General features: G+C 35.8%; 1 protein-coding gene across 1 annotated transcript; it reads left to right on the top strand.

Moving 5' to 3' along the window:
• On the top strand, window positions 567-12,806 carry LOC18608572. Its single transcript, XM_018114883.1, has 16 exons — window positions 567-2,024; window positions 2,494-3,012; window positions 3,445-3,582; window positions 3,669-3,859; window positions 3,966-4,176; window positions 4,287-4,524; window positions 4,615-4,765; window positions 4,851-5,145; window positions 7,441-7,499; window positions 7,772-7,838; window positions 8,995-10,293; window positions 10,972-11,487; window positions 11,625-11,765; window positions 11,921-12,120; window positions 12,201-12,411; window positions 12,568-12,806. The coding sequence occupies exons 1-16, from the start codon at window positions 593-595 to the stop codon at window positions 12,804-12,806; spliced, it is 5,907 nt and encodes a 1,968-aa protein (XP_017970372.1). The 5' UTR covers window positions 567-592.

Below are 16,935 nucleotides of genomic sequence, written 5' to 3'. Positions count from 1 at the left end.
AATTTACCGAACCCGAAGCTCTGATACCAGTTTGTTGTGAAAATTGCCTAAGAATCAACAAAGATAAAATCCAGAGAAAATAAGCAAACAGAAAAACACAAGAATTTATGTGGTTCGGCCTCTTGCCTACGTCCACGGAGTGAAACTGTTCTTCTATTATTGAGAATTTAAAGTACAATAAATTGACCTTTATGGTTCCCAAAATAACTCAAGATCTCTTGCACACTCTTCCTCAATAACCTCCCAAGAACATTCACTCAAACCACTCTAGCTCCACCTAGAGCAAAAGATAGAGTTACAAGATGTTCCCTCCCTAGAGCTCTCAAAGCACTACTTTCAATTCTAAAGCCTAGAAATCCACTTTTATAGTATAAAAGTCTAAAGTAGAATGTGATTAGGATTCGATGTGGAATAAGAAATTTAAAACCATAGAACTACTTAATATTGTATATAAACAAAAATCCTAATCAAATAAGATCTAAAATTCTAATCAACCTAAAACTCAACAAAAGGTTTAAACATGGTAGGTGCTTGACTACAAGAGTACGTATTAGTCAACGTGCTACAATTAATTGTACGATTCTTAACTACCATGTTACTGAAGAAAGATTATTATATAAGTATGGTTTCTTATGCAATGGCGTCTCTAAGGGGTAGGATCTTAAGCACATTCTTCATTTCAAGCTCTGCAAATCACATGTTTTTCCCTAGCTTCTCTCTGTATGCCTTGTTCTTATGCTTTGGCTTTACCTGCTGCTTTGCAAGAGACACCATAACGTTTTACAATCCCATTAATAGCTCGGGAGAGTCACTTATATCTGCCAGTGAGAAATTCGAACTTGGGTTTTTCACACCTAATGGAAGCTCCCACGGGGGACGATTCGTTGGCATCTGGTATTACCGCATGGAACCACGGACAATCGTGTGGGTTGCCAACAGAGATAAATCAGTGTCTAATTCCACGGCCTGGGTTTTTGGCATTAGTAATGAAGGTAACCTCATGCTTTCTGATGGAAGTAGCCCTTCTTACACATTGACAAGTCCTGGAGGCATCTCAGCTACTTCTAAGATGACGTTGAAGCTCATGGATTCTGGAAACCTGGTTTTAAGTGAAGGTCCAGATAATGGCTCGGCGAGAGTGGTTTGGCAAAGTTTTCTTCACCCGACTGATACATTTCTTCCTGGTATGAAGTTTACTGAAGACCTCAAGTTGACTTCATGGAAAAGTCAACATGACCCTGCCTCAGGACCCTACGTTTTTCGGCAAGATGAAACAGAACGAGGAAACGAATATATCATCACTAACAACGATTCGATGCCGTACTGGAAAAGTGGATTATCAGGAAAATTCATTACCAATGATGAAATTCCGAATTTTATTTCCCTTTTCCTACAGAATGGTACACCGCAAAATTGTCCACTTCCGAAGCAAAATCCTATAAATATTCCGAGCTATTGTAGTGGTACGCTACGACAAAGCTACGACTACAACAACACCAGATTAGTCATGGATTTCGCTGGAAAGTTGCGGTTTTTTGAACGGCATAATCAGACGGATGCGTGGTCGTCGAACTGGTGGGAGCCAATTAACAGATGTAGCGTGTTTGATGCTTGTGGTAATTTTGGTAGTTGCAATAAGGAGAACAAGGTGCCCTGCAAGTGTTTACCTGGGTTTCAACCACAATCACCGGATAATTGGAACAAAGGAGATTTTTCAGAAGGGTGCACAAGAAAATCTCCGGTATGCGGCCAACACAAGGTTGAGGAATTCTTGAAATTAAGCAAGATGAAAGTGCAAAAGCCAACTTCAATATTTTCAGTTAATGATAAAAATGAATGCCAGAGTAGGTGCCTTAAATACTGCGCTTGTCACGCTTATTCATATACCGAAGTTGAAACCTACCTAAGGAGTCGTGTAAGTAATTTTACTTGCGGGATATGGATAGATGATTTAAAAAACATTCAGGAGTCATATACAGATGGGGGTCTTGACCTCTATCTCCGTGTACAGCGTTCTGAAATAGGTACGCTTATTCTAGCTTTTTACTAGTGGTTTTTCGTTATTTAAGTAGTTTTGCTTTCATGCAACAAACTTAATTTGAACCAGTACTTAACTCTTTCAAATATCTATGGAAAATGAACATTTGACTGTTGCCACGATCACCTCTTCTGATGATCAATTGCTCAACTCTGGCTCTATTGCTACAGTGTTTTGTTCAGTGGTTCCGATTTAGTCTTAAAACCCATTCTGATTACTGTATCTTTAATTGTCAAAAGCCCGAGCAGTCATAACTTGTAATTGTGCAGGCAGGGGGCTAAGTGTTCTGATCAATTTAATAAAACTTTGAGAATCAATATAAAGAGAAGTGATGGTCCACAGATTCTTTTTTCACCTTATGATTATAATCAATAAGACACAGCAAAATAACTATTATCAATGTCTGTAAATCGTAACTGTATTATTTCTGACACTCACACGTTGCGCCTTTACAGAATCAGGAAACAGAACTTGTGAGACTTGTGGCACTAACATCATTCCCTACCCTCTTAGCACTGGATTGAGTTGTGGTGATCCAATGTACTTCAGTTTCAACTGCCAAACTGAAACAGACACTGGTGAGATTAGCCTCAATGCAAGTGGTCAACACTACCGAGTTACTAGCATCAATCTGAAGACACAAAGGTTTTCCATCCAAGTTCAAAATGCGGAAAATTGTAGGGGAAGAGATTCAATGGAAAAGCTTCTACAGCTTCCTGGGTCCTCTCCATTTTTTGTGAGCAGTGCGTGCAATGCTACCAGGGATAATTTTAGTACGGATTCTTTAAGTGAAGCTAAATTGTTTTATGAAGTAGAAATTGGGTGGAAGCCGCCCTTAGAGCCAATATGTGGTTCATCTGAAGACTGCAAAGATTTGCCAAATTCATCTTGCAATGTAGCAGCCGATGGGAAAAATAGGTGCTCCTGCAATCCATCCTTTCAATGGGATCCATCAAGATGGAGATGCACTCCAAGTGAGGACTGAGAAAGCTATAACTTGCTTTTAATTATATAGATTTTCTTTAATGGTGAAAATAATTAGTCAAATTCGGTAGATTACAAACTAATATATGAGATAACCAACCTTAAAAAAAAAAAATATATGAGATAACCGTCTCATGACAGTTTGTGGGCTTATACTCCTCAGGCTTATGGAAGCCTGATTTCTGCACTTATTATGGCTTTCCAACGGAGGATAAGTTGATTGGACATTATGATCTTTGCTTGGACCTCTTCAACAATTTTACCTTGAAAGAGTAGTTTCAAATGGGAAGTAGGAAGTCCTTATGAATTGAATTAGAGAAATAGTTGATGAAATTGAGTATCGTAGTTATCCTGTTAATCGGAAGGTGCTTTTCATGTTAATACGCTCTAGTTACCTTATATAGTGTTCTCCACTTTTCTAGATTCTCACTGGAATCGACGCCGAGGACGTCCGGAGAAATATTTGATCTTCCTTGTGGTCACTGCAGCCATGCTGTTCATCCTGTGCACTGCTTTTGCTTTGTACCATAAGAGGAGAAGAAGAATGATCAGTAGACAAGGTAGTCAATGCTTATAACTCTCACAGCAGGTTTCTTTGTCAAATGTTTTATTCTAAAGGAGTTTAATTTTGGGTTTTACGATAAAGGAAATCTGGAATTCAGCTTGTACAACAGTGAGAGACGTGTCATAGATTTCATAAATTCAGGCGACTTCAGGGACGATGATAAAACAGACATAGATGTACCATATTTCGATCTGGAAAGTATATTAGTAGCCACAGATAACTTCGCCGAAGCAAACAAGCTTGGACAAGGGGGGTTTGGGCCTGTTTACAAGGTAACGGCTCTACCCTCTCCATTCATCTGTGTTCAATTTCTTTTCTCTGCCAGGTAATGTCATTTCATATTGACGATTGGTGCATTACCCGGACTTGTCTTCTCAGGGTAAGCTTCCACGAGGACAAGAAATTGCTGTAAAGAGGCTATCGAGAGGTTCAGGTCAAGGCTTAGAGGAATTCAAGAATGAGGTTGTTTTGATTGCCAAGCTTCAACATCGTAATCTTGTCAGGCTTCTGGGCTATTGTGTTAAAGGATATGAGAAAATGTTAATCTACGAATATATGCCCAACAAAAGTTTGGACTCCTTTATATTCGGTTAGCCTCTAGACCTGAATTTTAAAAATTTTGGAATCAATTAATGCATAATAGCTTAAGTTGGTCATCAAAGTAATACTTTCAAATGACAATGTCAATAATCTTGCAAGATCGAACACGAAGCGTGCTGTTGAACTGGGAGAAGCGCATTGACATTGTTTTGGGGATTGCTCGAGGGATGCTTTATCTTCACCAAGATTCTAGGCTGAGGATTATTCACAGGGATTTGAAAACAAGCAATATTCTATTAGATGAGGAGATGAACCCAAAAATTTCTGACTTTGGTTTGGCAAGAATTTTTGAAGGCGAACAAACAGAGGCGAGCACAGAGAAAGTGGTTGGTACCTAGTAAGTCTTTTAAATCAAATAGTAAAACATTTCAATCTCCCAGCAGTGATCCCGAATCAACTAATTGTAAAACTAAACGTTGTTATACAGTGGTTACATGTCTCCCGAGTACGCACTTGATGGATTTTTCTCAATCAAATCAGATGTTTTCAGTTTTGGTGTGGTTCTCCTTGAGACTATCAGTGGAAAAAGGAACACTGGATTTTATCAAGCAGAACAGCCCCTAAGCCTCCTAGGTTTTGTAAGTATCTTGATTATTTATGTTTGGCGATAACTATCCCCTCCCTATTTGATTCCAATATATTTATAGTTTGAAACTATGCCAGGCATGGAGATTGTGGGAAGATGACAAGGCTCTGGATTTAGCTGAGCCGGCTTTGCGTAAAACTTGCAATGCAAATGAATTTCTTAGGTGTGTTAATGTTGGACTCTTATGTGTACAAGAAGACCCCTGTGTCCGTCCCACCATGTCAGATGTGCTTTTCATGCTTGGAAGTGAAACTGCAAGTCTTCCCATCCCCGAACAGCCAGCATATGTTGTGAGAAGGGCTCTTTGCAGCTCAGCTTCTTCTACCAATAAGCAGCAATGGAATTCAGAGCTTACGGCCAGTTTGGAAGAGGGCCGATGATTGTGAATGCTTTCTTCTCCCAGTAGTTGTTGCTATGTCTCGAGTTCATCAAAACCTGATTCTTATGTCCTATTATCAAAGTGATTCTTTTGTAGTGTAAGAATTTACTTGAAGTGCATTACTCTGTTTGACACTTTAGTATTCAGTAAATTTCTTTCTCGAATTTGAATCACTGTTTTGACTATTATTGCTGCAGAAGTGTTTTCTTTTTTCTAGCTCCCTATGAGGTTGAGGTGTCACATTTGCCGAGGAGAAAAGGGGTTGAATGTAAGAAAGTGATTCATCTCCATAAGACATATAAATGCATATATTCAATCATTCCTGACTAATGGGTTATATTAATTTTCAAGTGGTGGAGATACATAATTTTCTATTATCATTGATTACTCTGTTTCTTGAATAGGATAACTTTATGCAGAGTTTGTCAGGGGAGTGGCAGTTTCTTTTTAATCAAGTTGAGCTATAGAACAACATGTAAAGCAGGGCCGTTTTAAGTCCTGACCGAGTTCTTTCATATATGGTTATATACACACAAAGTGAAGAAGAAAATCAAGAGCAGAGGAGACGTTAAATCAAGAGTCCTTGGTGGCCAAAGTTGTGCGCAACCCGTTTAGGCAACTGGATGTCTGAGCTATCTCGATCTTATTGTTTTCCGGAAAGAGAGCAAAGGAAATGATCAAATGTTGGGACCATTTGAACGGAACAATCTTGACCGCGTGATTTTTGTAAGTTAGCCAAAATATCAGTGCCTTTTTAACAATTTAGTTTACTCTTTAAGAAACTTCCAAGGCGTTAAATAACACATTGTTATCTTATTTCTCCTTTTTTACACAACTCTACTATTGACACAACCCAAGATTTCAAAGTTCTACACATATCTCTCTACTAAGGTGGAATCAATTTACAGATTGAAAGTAAGATTTTGTCATCAACAAAGACATGGCATATGAGATTATGACATCTACAACTTATCTAATTTGGAGATTCAAAACTGACTTTATTTTTAGTCACATTTTTATTTTCATAAACTCTCATATGAAAAGTTATGATTTAATATAAAAAAAAACTCAACGTAGCTCTCACAATTTGTCACGTTGGGGTTTTCAGAGGTTGACACGTTACCTTTTCAATGGCCTTTCAAGAAGATTTTTAGGCTTTTGATCTTGCTTTAGGTGAAGGGTCAACTGGGGCCGGCCGCATGCCCACATCCTTTTACTCTGGCGTTCGGTTTTTTTTTTGGCCTCATTCCTTTCTTTCTACCTTGCTCTTCTCTCTTTTCAGACTCACGTCAAAGGTTTTGGTTTATGGGGATTTGTACTAGCCATTGTGATTTGTACGACTGGGCAATGTGGCTGGCCTGGATTTGTTTTCGTGTTTTGGTTCTTCGGGTCAATCTTTTCGATGTCCATCGTGCCTTTTCAATCATCCATGGAATACTGTACTGTTTTTTTTTCTTTTTTAATGTTTATGAAATATGGACGGAGCACAGTGAAGCAATGCTTATGAAGTTATCCCCAATCAGCTTTGCCTTTGCCTTTTGAAGTGGGCAATGACCCATGGCCGCATTATTAGACTTTTTGTCACTTGCTCGGTTAGAAATTACAATTATTTATGATTTATTTAAGGAAATGGAAAATGTAGGCAGCACACACTTTCCCACTCATCCCCTTTTTGATCTTCATCCTACAAACAAAAAAGCTTTCTCCTTTTGCCTTGAATGGAGCTTACGCTTCCCAACCAAAACTAATTTTCCCCACTTTTTCTCTCCAAATAAAAACCTTCAAACTGTCATAAAATATCATTTTTTTTTGTTTTGTTGTTTTAGTTTGTTCAATTATTTTAAATTTCTTTGCCATATGAAATACAGTTGAGTAGGAGTCTACCTTGATGATGCAACTTAAAGAAAAAATTGGTGAAGGAGAATATGTTAAAAACAAAAGTATTCCTTAAATTATATAATCATCTTTTGCTTTTGCTATTTAGTAAGAATAAGATGAACTAAAAAAGTGGAATGGATTAGGAAGTAGTTTTTCTTCGGCTTGAATTTCTATTTGATTTGACTCTTTTTTTTTTAACTTATTAATCACTGGCTGACTTAACAATTTTGGAATTTAATGTGTGCATAAATTTAATATAATTTTGGAAGTTAATTTTAAAACTGATTCCCTAGAAATAAAAACCTTTGAGCTGTCATATAATTTTGTTTCATTTCTTTTTTGTTTTGTTTTTTATTTTGTTGTTTTAGTATGTTCAATGAATTGAACTTTCTTTGACATATGAAATACAGTTGAGTCGGAGTCCACCTTGATGATGCAATCTGAAGAGAAAATCGATGAAGGAGAAGATGTAAAAAGCGAAGGTATTCTTTAAATTATAAAATCATCTCTTCTTTTTGGCTATTTAGCAAAGCACTACTTTTTTTGTTATGATTTTATTTGATTTTTCATTTTTTTATCACCACCTATCTTTAATTATTTTGGAACTATGACCCCAAAAATAAAAACTTTTGAACTATCATATAATTTCATTTCTTTTCTTTTATGTCTTGCTTTTTATTTTTTGTTCCCTTAGTTTGTTCAATTAATTGAAATTGCTTTGACATATGAAATGCAATTCAGCCGGAGTCCACCTTGGCGATGCAGCCTGAAGAGAAAATCGATGAAGAAGAAGATGTAGAAAACAAAGGTATTTCTGAAATTATAAAATCATCTCTTCTTTTTGGCTATTTAGCAAAGCACTACTTTTTTTGTTATGATTTTATATTTTTTTCCTTATTTATCACTGCCTGTCTTAACTATTTTGAAAATTAACAAGAGATAATATCAATCAAGACTCCAGTGGTTCCACGCACATTTATCAAGCTAATCTTTCTTTTTATAGGACTCAAAAAAGGGTATGTTTTGCATGATTATTTTTGTTGCCTTCAGCTTTTTCAAGTGTAAGTAGTTTGTTCTGCTCTTTTGAAACTGGCTCTTCACACTTTTTTGCTGCACCTTCTGCCAAAAGCATTGACCAGTCAAGGAAGGGTTTTCATCATAAGCTTAAGAACCAAAGTAATAAAATCACGAATAGCCAACGACAAGATGTTTGATTGTAATGAGCTGGAAAACTAAGAATGCTACACTCCAAGTTCTGTTGCTGCTTCAAGATCAATGACACTTCCAACAATAATAGAATCAGAAGAACAAATTTTCCCATCACCAGTTAGCAACCAAGTAGCTAAAAAACTATTTCTCGAGTTTACACCGTAAAACACTATAACGTTAATTTTTGTATGCACAAAAGTAACTGTAAAAACACAACATCAAAGTATAATGTAAATTTTGTTCATGGTCACACTCCTTTTGTTAAGTAGGTACAAATAAATGTATAAATTTATAAACATTGTTTTATATTTTCTTTTAAAGCAAGCATAACAAATTGAAGAGTCAATAATGATCTTAATTTTCATTTCGACTATTCAATTTCACTTGAATAGAAGCAAATGAATGTATACTCTTTCCTTTTGTACGAAAAATTGTAAATTTTTTTTTTCATGAACATTTCTTATAATAATTTTTTTTAATCCGAGTGCAAAGCACGGGGTAAAATCTAGTTTATGTAATTTGAAAAATAAGATAGTGGGCATGGTTTAGTAAATGTTGGTGTGAAGTGTTTGGCCATTAGAAAAAAAGTAACTAATCATGCAAACTTTATTCAACACTTGCGTTTTTAGTAGCAGCTGTGAGTGAGCACTAAAAGCAGGGCCCGTGACCTTGCCGCGATGACTTGGATTTTAGCTGTTGACTCTCTTAACGTTTAAGTCCACGGATGATTCCCTATACTACAAGCCTCAAGTGAAAAACAGAAGAAAATTCGGTCTCTTCCTACTCTTTAGGGTGCCAGTACGAAGAAAATTCATGTTCCAAGAAGATGAAAAGAACTTCTAGATGGTCAGTAGTTCACATTCTCGCTGTCATCTTATTTTGCTATACAATTTTGATATTATCTTCTCCTCATTGCTGCTCTGCTAGAGATAATATAACAATAAAAAGTAGGCTAGGTTATGCACAAACTCTTGTTTCAGCTGGAAATAGATTTGAATTGGGGTTCTTTGACCCATCCAGAAGCTCTAATGTTAAGAGGTATGTAGGCATATGGTACACCAATTCACAAACAGTTGTTTGGGTTGCTAATAGAGGAAAACCACTTTCAGACAATAGTGGAGTTTTATCTATTGCAGGTGGCGACCTCAAAGTATCCGATGACAAAGGGATCGTTTATTGGCATACAGATCTTGGGCTCAAACGTTTGAACCTTGTGGAAAAGCTCGAGGATACTGGTAACTTTGTTCTGCTTGAGGATCGGCCAAAGGGGAAAATTTTATGGCAAAGCTTTGACCAACCAACGGATACATTTATTTATGGTATGAAGATGGATGAAAATTTTAAATTAACTTCATGGACCAGTAAAGAAGATCCAGCACCGGGAAACTTCACTTTCAAGAAAGATCCGGCAGAAGAGAGTCAGTTTGTTGTCATGGAAAAAATTATCACTCACTGGAGATCAATGGAGCCAGAGACAGGCAAAATCTTTGAATCGGATGAAATGCCTTCTACAATACTCAATTTTTTCAATTCAAGCAATAATAGACCAGAAGTTTACAGTGATAAAAGATTGGTGATGAATTTTACCGGAGATTTACAGTATTGGCAGTTGGATATAGACACGAAAAACTGGTCCTTAATGTTGTGGGTTCCGAAAGATATATGCGGTGTGTTCAATTTTTGTGGGAACTTTGGCACCTGTAATAGCAAGAATAAGTTACCATGCAAATGTTTGCCAGGTTTCAAACCTAAACTCCCAGAGAAATATAAGGCCGGAATTTTTTCAGATGGTTGCTCCAGAAAGAATACATCATGTGACAATGATTTCTTGAGCTTCAAAAGGATGAAAGTGAGAAATCCAGACTCGTTTGAGGCGAAGGATGAAAAAGAATGCAGAGAGATGTGCCTTAGTAATTGCCAGTGCCAGGCATATTCATATGTCCTCCAGAGGGACACTGTTTTATGCTTGACTTGGACAGAGGATCTCAAAGATCTTCAGGATGACCAAGATGGTGGCTATGATGTTAATGTCCGTGTGGTGCTGTCAGATATAGGTACTTTACTCTTCACATAGCACAGACCAATAGTTATGTTTGGCCAATTTAGTAAGGATATTCTAGAGAATTAATAAGAATGTTATAGCAATGTTCCTCTGAGGTTGAAATCAGCCTAAAAAATGCTCACATAAAACTAACTTTGGAATGCATACTGTACTCTTTTTTTGAAACAGCATAGTGCTGCTCTTAACTTCTTTGAATGATTAAGCAACTTATTATTCAATAAACAAATTACCAAGGCTGCAACTGCACCCAGCTAGTAAAACAGAAAAAATAAGCATAAAAACTACTCAAGATACTACCTTGATGTATGACACCCCAACCAGAACAAATCTGCCTGTTAACACTATGGCTAGCAACAGTTTATCAAAATGTCAGTCTAATTCCAACAGGAAAAAGACAAAAAAGAATCACTTCAATAATTTTTCTGTTCTAGCAAATGCAGCGAAATGGCCTTTTGCTCTTTGTCTTCAACCTTGTGCTGCAAATAGAAGCATTTGAAGAGTACCCTAAGGTTTACATAGCAAAAAAAGGAAAAAGAAAAAAGGCACACGAGAGAGAGTGTATCGTACAGCAAGTCTTCAGAATTTTTTAGTTTTTACCTCTTTCAAGAACAATTAGCAAAGCAACTCTCAAGTAAAAGCTTGATTTAACTATATCTATACTACTTTACAGGAGCAACAGGTAGAAATTGTGAGACGTGTGGCACGAACTTGGTCCCTTATCCCCTAAGCACTGGACCAAAATGCGGTGATCCCATGTACGCCAGATTCTACTGCAATAACGATACAGACCATCTAAGCTTCAATGCACCTAGTGGCAACTATAATGTCATCAGTGTCGATCCAGAGGCACGAATATTTGTTATTCAAATGCAATCCGAAAAACCAGATAATTGTTTTTTTATGAAATCATCAGGAAGCAGAATTCTGCAGCTCAATGAATCATCGCAGTTCAATGTGACCAGCTGGTGCAGCAGTGATCTAGGGAACTTTACTACTGATTCTTCACTAAATGATACAGTTGCAGTAGGAATTAGTTGGAAGCCGCCGCTAGAGCCAACCTGTACATCATCTGCTGAATGCAAGGATTGGCCTCATTCAACTTGCAATAAAACAGGAAATGGACCAAAACGGTGCCTTTGCAATGCTAACTTCCGTTGGGATGGCTTAGCTTTAAACTGTACTCCAGGTTAGGATTAAATTTGATGCATAAAATTAAGGGATAGCACTTGCCTCTCGCAAATGGCAAGTCAGTTTTGGGGTGTTGCGCCAGAAGCACCATTGACATGATATTCTCTGATCTATTTTATGCATCTTTTGTTGCAGAAGGTGGACAATCAGCAGAGTCTTTTCATAGCAACAAGCTACTCCTTCTGATCCTTGGACTTTCTCTGGCAACTGCAATGGCCCTTTTCTGCGCCGTTGTTTCTATTTGCGTATGGAGAAGAAAGGTGGTAAAAAGGCGAGGTAAGTATGGTGCATCTTTTACTCTGTCTATATTGAGTTTCTTCCTCCAACGACTGCATTAATGTTAAAATATTACTTATCAGATTTATATACAGTTAGTTTTAACAAAGGACAGTTGTTGTATCCACAAAATTTTTTGTTTCTTTTAAATTCAGCAAAACAAAGAAAAGCAGCTCTTCATCGGTATGACACTGAGAGAGGTGTTAAAGAGCTAATAGACTCGAACGAATTCAAAGAACAAGATGAGACGGGAATAGACGTACCCTTCTTTGATTTTGAAAGCATACTAGCTGCAACAGACAATTTCTCAGAAGAAAACAAACTTGGAAAAGGAGGGTTTGGACCGGTTTACAAGGTATTCTTTTCGGGACTTTCAGAACTTTAAGTCATTTATTCTTAATGGTGCCATTATCCTTACAAAGGCTATGACCCCAGGGTAAGTTTCCAGGAGGTCAAGAAATTGCTGTAAAGAGGCTCTCTAGTGTTTCAGGACAGGGCTTGGAGGAATTTAAAAATGAGGTTGTGTTGATTGCTAAACTTCAACATCGGAATCTTGTGAGACTATTGGGCTACTGCATAAGAAGAGAGGAGAAGATTCTACTCTATGAATATATGCCCAACAAAAGCTTGGACAGCTGGATATTTGGTTAGCCGTTTGAAACCTTAGCTGTTATCTTTTGTGATCCTGATTGACTTTCTTTTATTTTACTACTATAGAGAAACCGAAAAGAAAAAAGAAACATAGAAAGGCTTGTTATAGGGTCACTGATATTTGTTATGGTTTTGATGACGAATTTTAAAGATGAATCATTTAGCCAGCAATTGGATTGGGAGACACGATTCAATATCATTTTGGGAATTGCTAGAGGATTGCTTTATCTTCACCAAGATTCTAGACTGAGAATCATTCACAGAGATCTGAAAACTAGCAACATACTACTAGATGCAGAGATGAATCCAAAAATATCAGACTTTGGCCTTGCAAGGATGATCCAAGGCAAACAAGCTGAAGCAAACACACTTAGAGTAGTTGGAACATAGTGAGCTGCTAATATTCTTTTTTAGAGCAACCCAAAATTAGTTTCTATTTTCCAGCTGCTTTCAACCAAGAAATTTATGAAAGGAAAAATGAAAGTAATGCACTTCTAATCATAGAGATTGTTGTAAAATGCAGTGGATATATGGCACCAGAATATGCGTTAGATGGACTTTTCTCAGTAAAATCCGATGTTTTCAGCTTTGGGGTAGTCATGCTTGAAATTGTTAGCGGAAAAAAAAACATGAGATTTTACCAAGTGGAACATGCCCCAAGCCTAATCGGTTATGTAAGTAGAGATAAAATTTTCTGCTCTTTAGTCCATTTCAACTTTCCGTTTTCCATGCCAACTGCAATTTTTTTAATTTTGTTCCAGGCATGGAGATTGTGGGAAGAAGGCAAGGCATTGGATTTAATGGACACGACAATGCGGGCAAGTTGCAATGCAAGTGAGTTTTTGAGGTGGGTACATGTTGGGCTGTTATGCGTGCAAGAAGATCCCAGTGATCGCCCCACCATGTCGAATGTTGTTGTCTTGCTTGGTAGCGAAACTGTGAGTCTTCCAATTCCTAAGCAGCCAGCGTTTGTGACAAGGAAAACCCTTTCTACCACAGCTTCTACCTCTAGTAAAGCTGAATCCGGTTTTGAAATCACTTCTACTGTCGAAGAAGGTCGATAATTGTGAAGTATCATATGAGTTGTGTATATTATCTGTGTTTTTAGAGATTTTTGAATTGAGACTTGCATTGAAGACCCTGGCAAGTTTCAATCACATGGTTAAGTGGTTATGTTTTTGTTGCTTAGTATTTTGACAGTTTTTTTGCTGTTTTTGTTAATGTCATACATACTACAATGCATGTTTAGAGTTGATATTTACCTCTTGCATTGGGTCGGTTTAATGCAGCAACAAAAGCGACGTTGTAAGATGGTTTTAAGCTTTTCTATTCATGCAAATATCAATCAATGAAGTTATGCCCTTTTCTCAGTTCTTCTTGTTTTTTCAGCTTTGATATTCAATGTTTTACTGTAATTTTTTTTTGAGCTCATTGATTAAACATTAAGCTTAGCTTGAATGCTGTTATTCTCATTGCGTTTCTTCGTGGTATCTGAGCCTTTTTAGTTTTAAGGGTCTAGAAGTAAGATATACATCCCGAACTTGAGATATGATATGGTTATATTACTTCGAGACTAAGCTCTAAAGTAATATGAAACCTTTATATCTATTATTCTTATAAAATTTCACAATTGAATCATATTAATAATTTTGTTCAAACATATTCAGATATATAACTACTATAATCCAACTAAAGTCTCCAAGGTAATAAATTAAATAATTAAAACTTAAATATCAATTACACATAATAAGTGATACAGAGTATGTTATTAGGTTGCTTGCACATTAAGTTAAAGAAGATTATTTAAGTTACTTGTGCATTAATTTAGGTTAGGTTAAATTATCTTTTGTATTCCAAGGTTATTTTTTTTTTATTTAGGAAATGTAATAGTCCCACATAAGAAAAGTAAAAAGGCTCTCTTTCTTAAGAATAGTTATATAAAGCCTTATTAAGTTAATTGTTAAACACTTGAAGTTGAAAATTAATAAATAATATATTTTTAGTAAGCAGGAGTACTTGTTGTCTTTAGGCTCTTTTTAAAAGAGTAAGAGATTTTAGTATATTTAGTTTGTGCAACCGAAGTGAGAGTTTGGTTATTTTTCACCTTAATGAGTTTTCTAATCTTGTCAAGTTGGTGTTTATCTTAATAGAGTTTTTAATCTCGCCAAAATTGGTGTTTTCACAATACTCGATGTTTTCACAATGCCCTGGTGTCAATTTGGTATTAGAGCAGGAGAATCATTATTCATTGTGTAGTTCAAGTTCGTTGTCAGGTTTTGACTCTCCTTGTTGGGGTAATTTTGTCTCTTTTATTTTATAGTTGTATTATCATTTTTTTTCCTACATTACCACACCGTCATCACCATGTCATTACGATATTACCACTGCCATAATTGACGTCTTTATTTAAGCTAATAAATGCCACCAAGATGCCAAAATGGCCAAAGAATTGATCATGAGATCGAGATTGAGGAATCACGTTGCCAAATTTAAGAATTACAAGAGTAACTTGCAAGACGTGATGTTGCTTAAATCAATAACAGTAGCTCCAATAATGAAGATGAACCCACAAATCAAGCAAAAAGAGTTAGATTGAAAGATCGGTTACTACACATCCTCGATTTAAATGGAGTATAGATTGAAGCAGTTGATTTTTAAGAAAAGTTACATGCGGAGGATTATTTGAATTGGGAAGAGTTAAAACCAGTTTATGATGAATATGATGAATAGATAGAGGAAATTGATGTTCATCATGTACAAGGTGAGTCCTTGGTGGTACAAAAACAAGTCAAATAGTTGTTGGAGAAAGGTTTAGTATGTGAAAGTAAAAGTCTTTGTGTTTACCCAGATTTGTTAAAGAAAGATGGTTCATGGAGGATGTGTGTGGACAGCCATACCATAAATAAGATTACAGTCAAATATTGTTTGTCTATTCCTCAATTAGATGAGATGCTTGATCAACTAGCTGTTTCCAAGGTGTTTTTAAAGATCGATTTGAAGAACGGACATCATCAAATTAGAATGAGGAGTGGAGTTGAATGGAAAACAACCTTTAGAACACCAGATAGGTTATTCGAATGGTTGGTGATGTTATTTTCTTATCACATTCAAAAGATTTATGTAAAGGTAAAAGCTGCCTTAAAAGCTAGCAATGCAACATACTTTTTTGTTGCTAATCAATATCGTCATAAGCAAGAATTTGAGGAAGGTGATTAAGTACTTGTGTATTTGTGACAAGAAAGATTTCCTACATAAGCTCAAGTTCAACATCGTTTAATTGCTAAAGCTAAAGTTATTACAAATGTGTTAGATGTGAAAGAGGTTCGATCTAGACGAGAGAACCTATGAAGGCGATTCTTCTCCAATCTAGGGAGAATGATACAAGAGTATATTATTAGGTTACTTGCATATTAAGTTAAAGAAGATTATTTGGGTTACTTGTGCATTAAGTTAGGTTAGGTTAAGTTATCTTTTACTTTACTTGTATTCAAAGGTTGTTTCAGTTTATTTAGAAATTGTAATAATCTCAAACAAAAAAACTAAGAACACTTTCTTCCTTAGGAATAATTATATAAAGCCTTATTGGGTTAATTATTAAACACATTAAAGTTGAGAATTAATAAAAAATATTTTTTTTAGTAAACAACGGTGCTTATTTTCTCTAGGCTCTTTTCAAAAGAGCAAGAGATTATAGTATCTTTGGTTTGACCAACTAAAGTGAGAATTTGACTATTTTTCATCTTAATGGGGTTTTCTAACTTCGTTGAGATTGATGTTCACCTTAATGGAGTTTTTAATCTCATCATAATTAGTGTTTTCACAACGCCCCTGGTGTTAATAAGAGTTTCAATAAAGCTAATAATGTCTTAACACTGAAGTAGACTTCTCAAATTGTTCTCTTAATTTTCATGATTCTAAAGCTCTCATCTTTAGTCATACCACAGCTTAGCAAGTAGAATCATGGATACCTTACTAGATCAAGTATCATTTTCAATATATCATATAGATCATTTAAGCATATTTCATTAAATCATGCTTTCATAATAGTCAAATATGCGTTATATTCAAAATGAATAATTAATTTCATAAGTTCATAAATCATTGACCATCAAATATTGTTTGAGCAAATCATAAATTCAATCTTTAGAAATCATAAAGTTTCATCATTTTTAGCTACGATCACTACTCTAATCCGTGACAAGGACTTTATCAACAAATTATTCTCATGATCATTACTATCTATTATAACTTGTTAGTAGGACCATATACTAACTACTATAACTCATTAGTTGAGTCGTATGCTAATTACTGTAACTTGTTAATGGGACCATGTGTTAACTCGTTAACGAGTTCATGTGCTAATTATTGTAACCTGTTAGTAAAATCGTATGCTAACTACTATAACCCGTTAGCAAAATCAAGAATTAGTTTTGGTGTTGATTATCCCATCTCACAAGAATCATTTTGTAGCTTCAAAACATTTGTTAAAAGATAATGAAAGATTCATCTCATTCATAAA

This window comes from Theobroma cacao, chromosome 2, assembly GCF_000208745.1.
Source record: "Theobroma cacao cultivar B97-61/B2 chromosome 2, Criollo_cocoa_genome_V2, whole genome shotgun sequence".
Lineage (NCBI taxonomy): Eukaryota > Viridiplantae > Streptophyta > Magnoliopsida > Malvales > Malvaceae > Theobroma > Theobroma cacao.
Note: the sequence above shows the minus strand (reverse complement) of the source record. Positions and strands in the feature narration are given on the sequence as shown.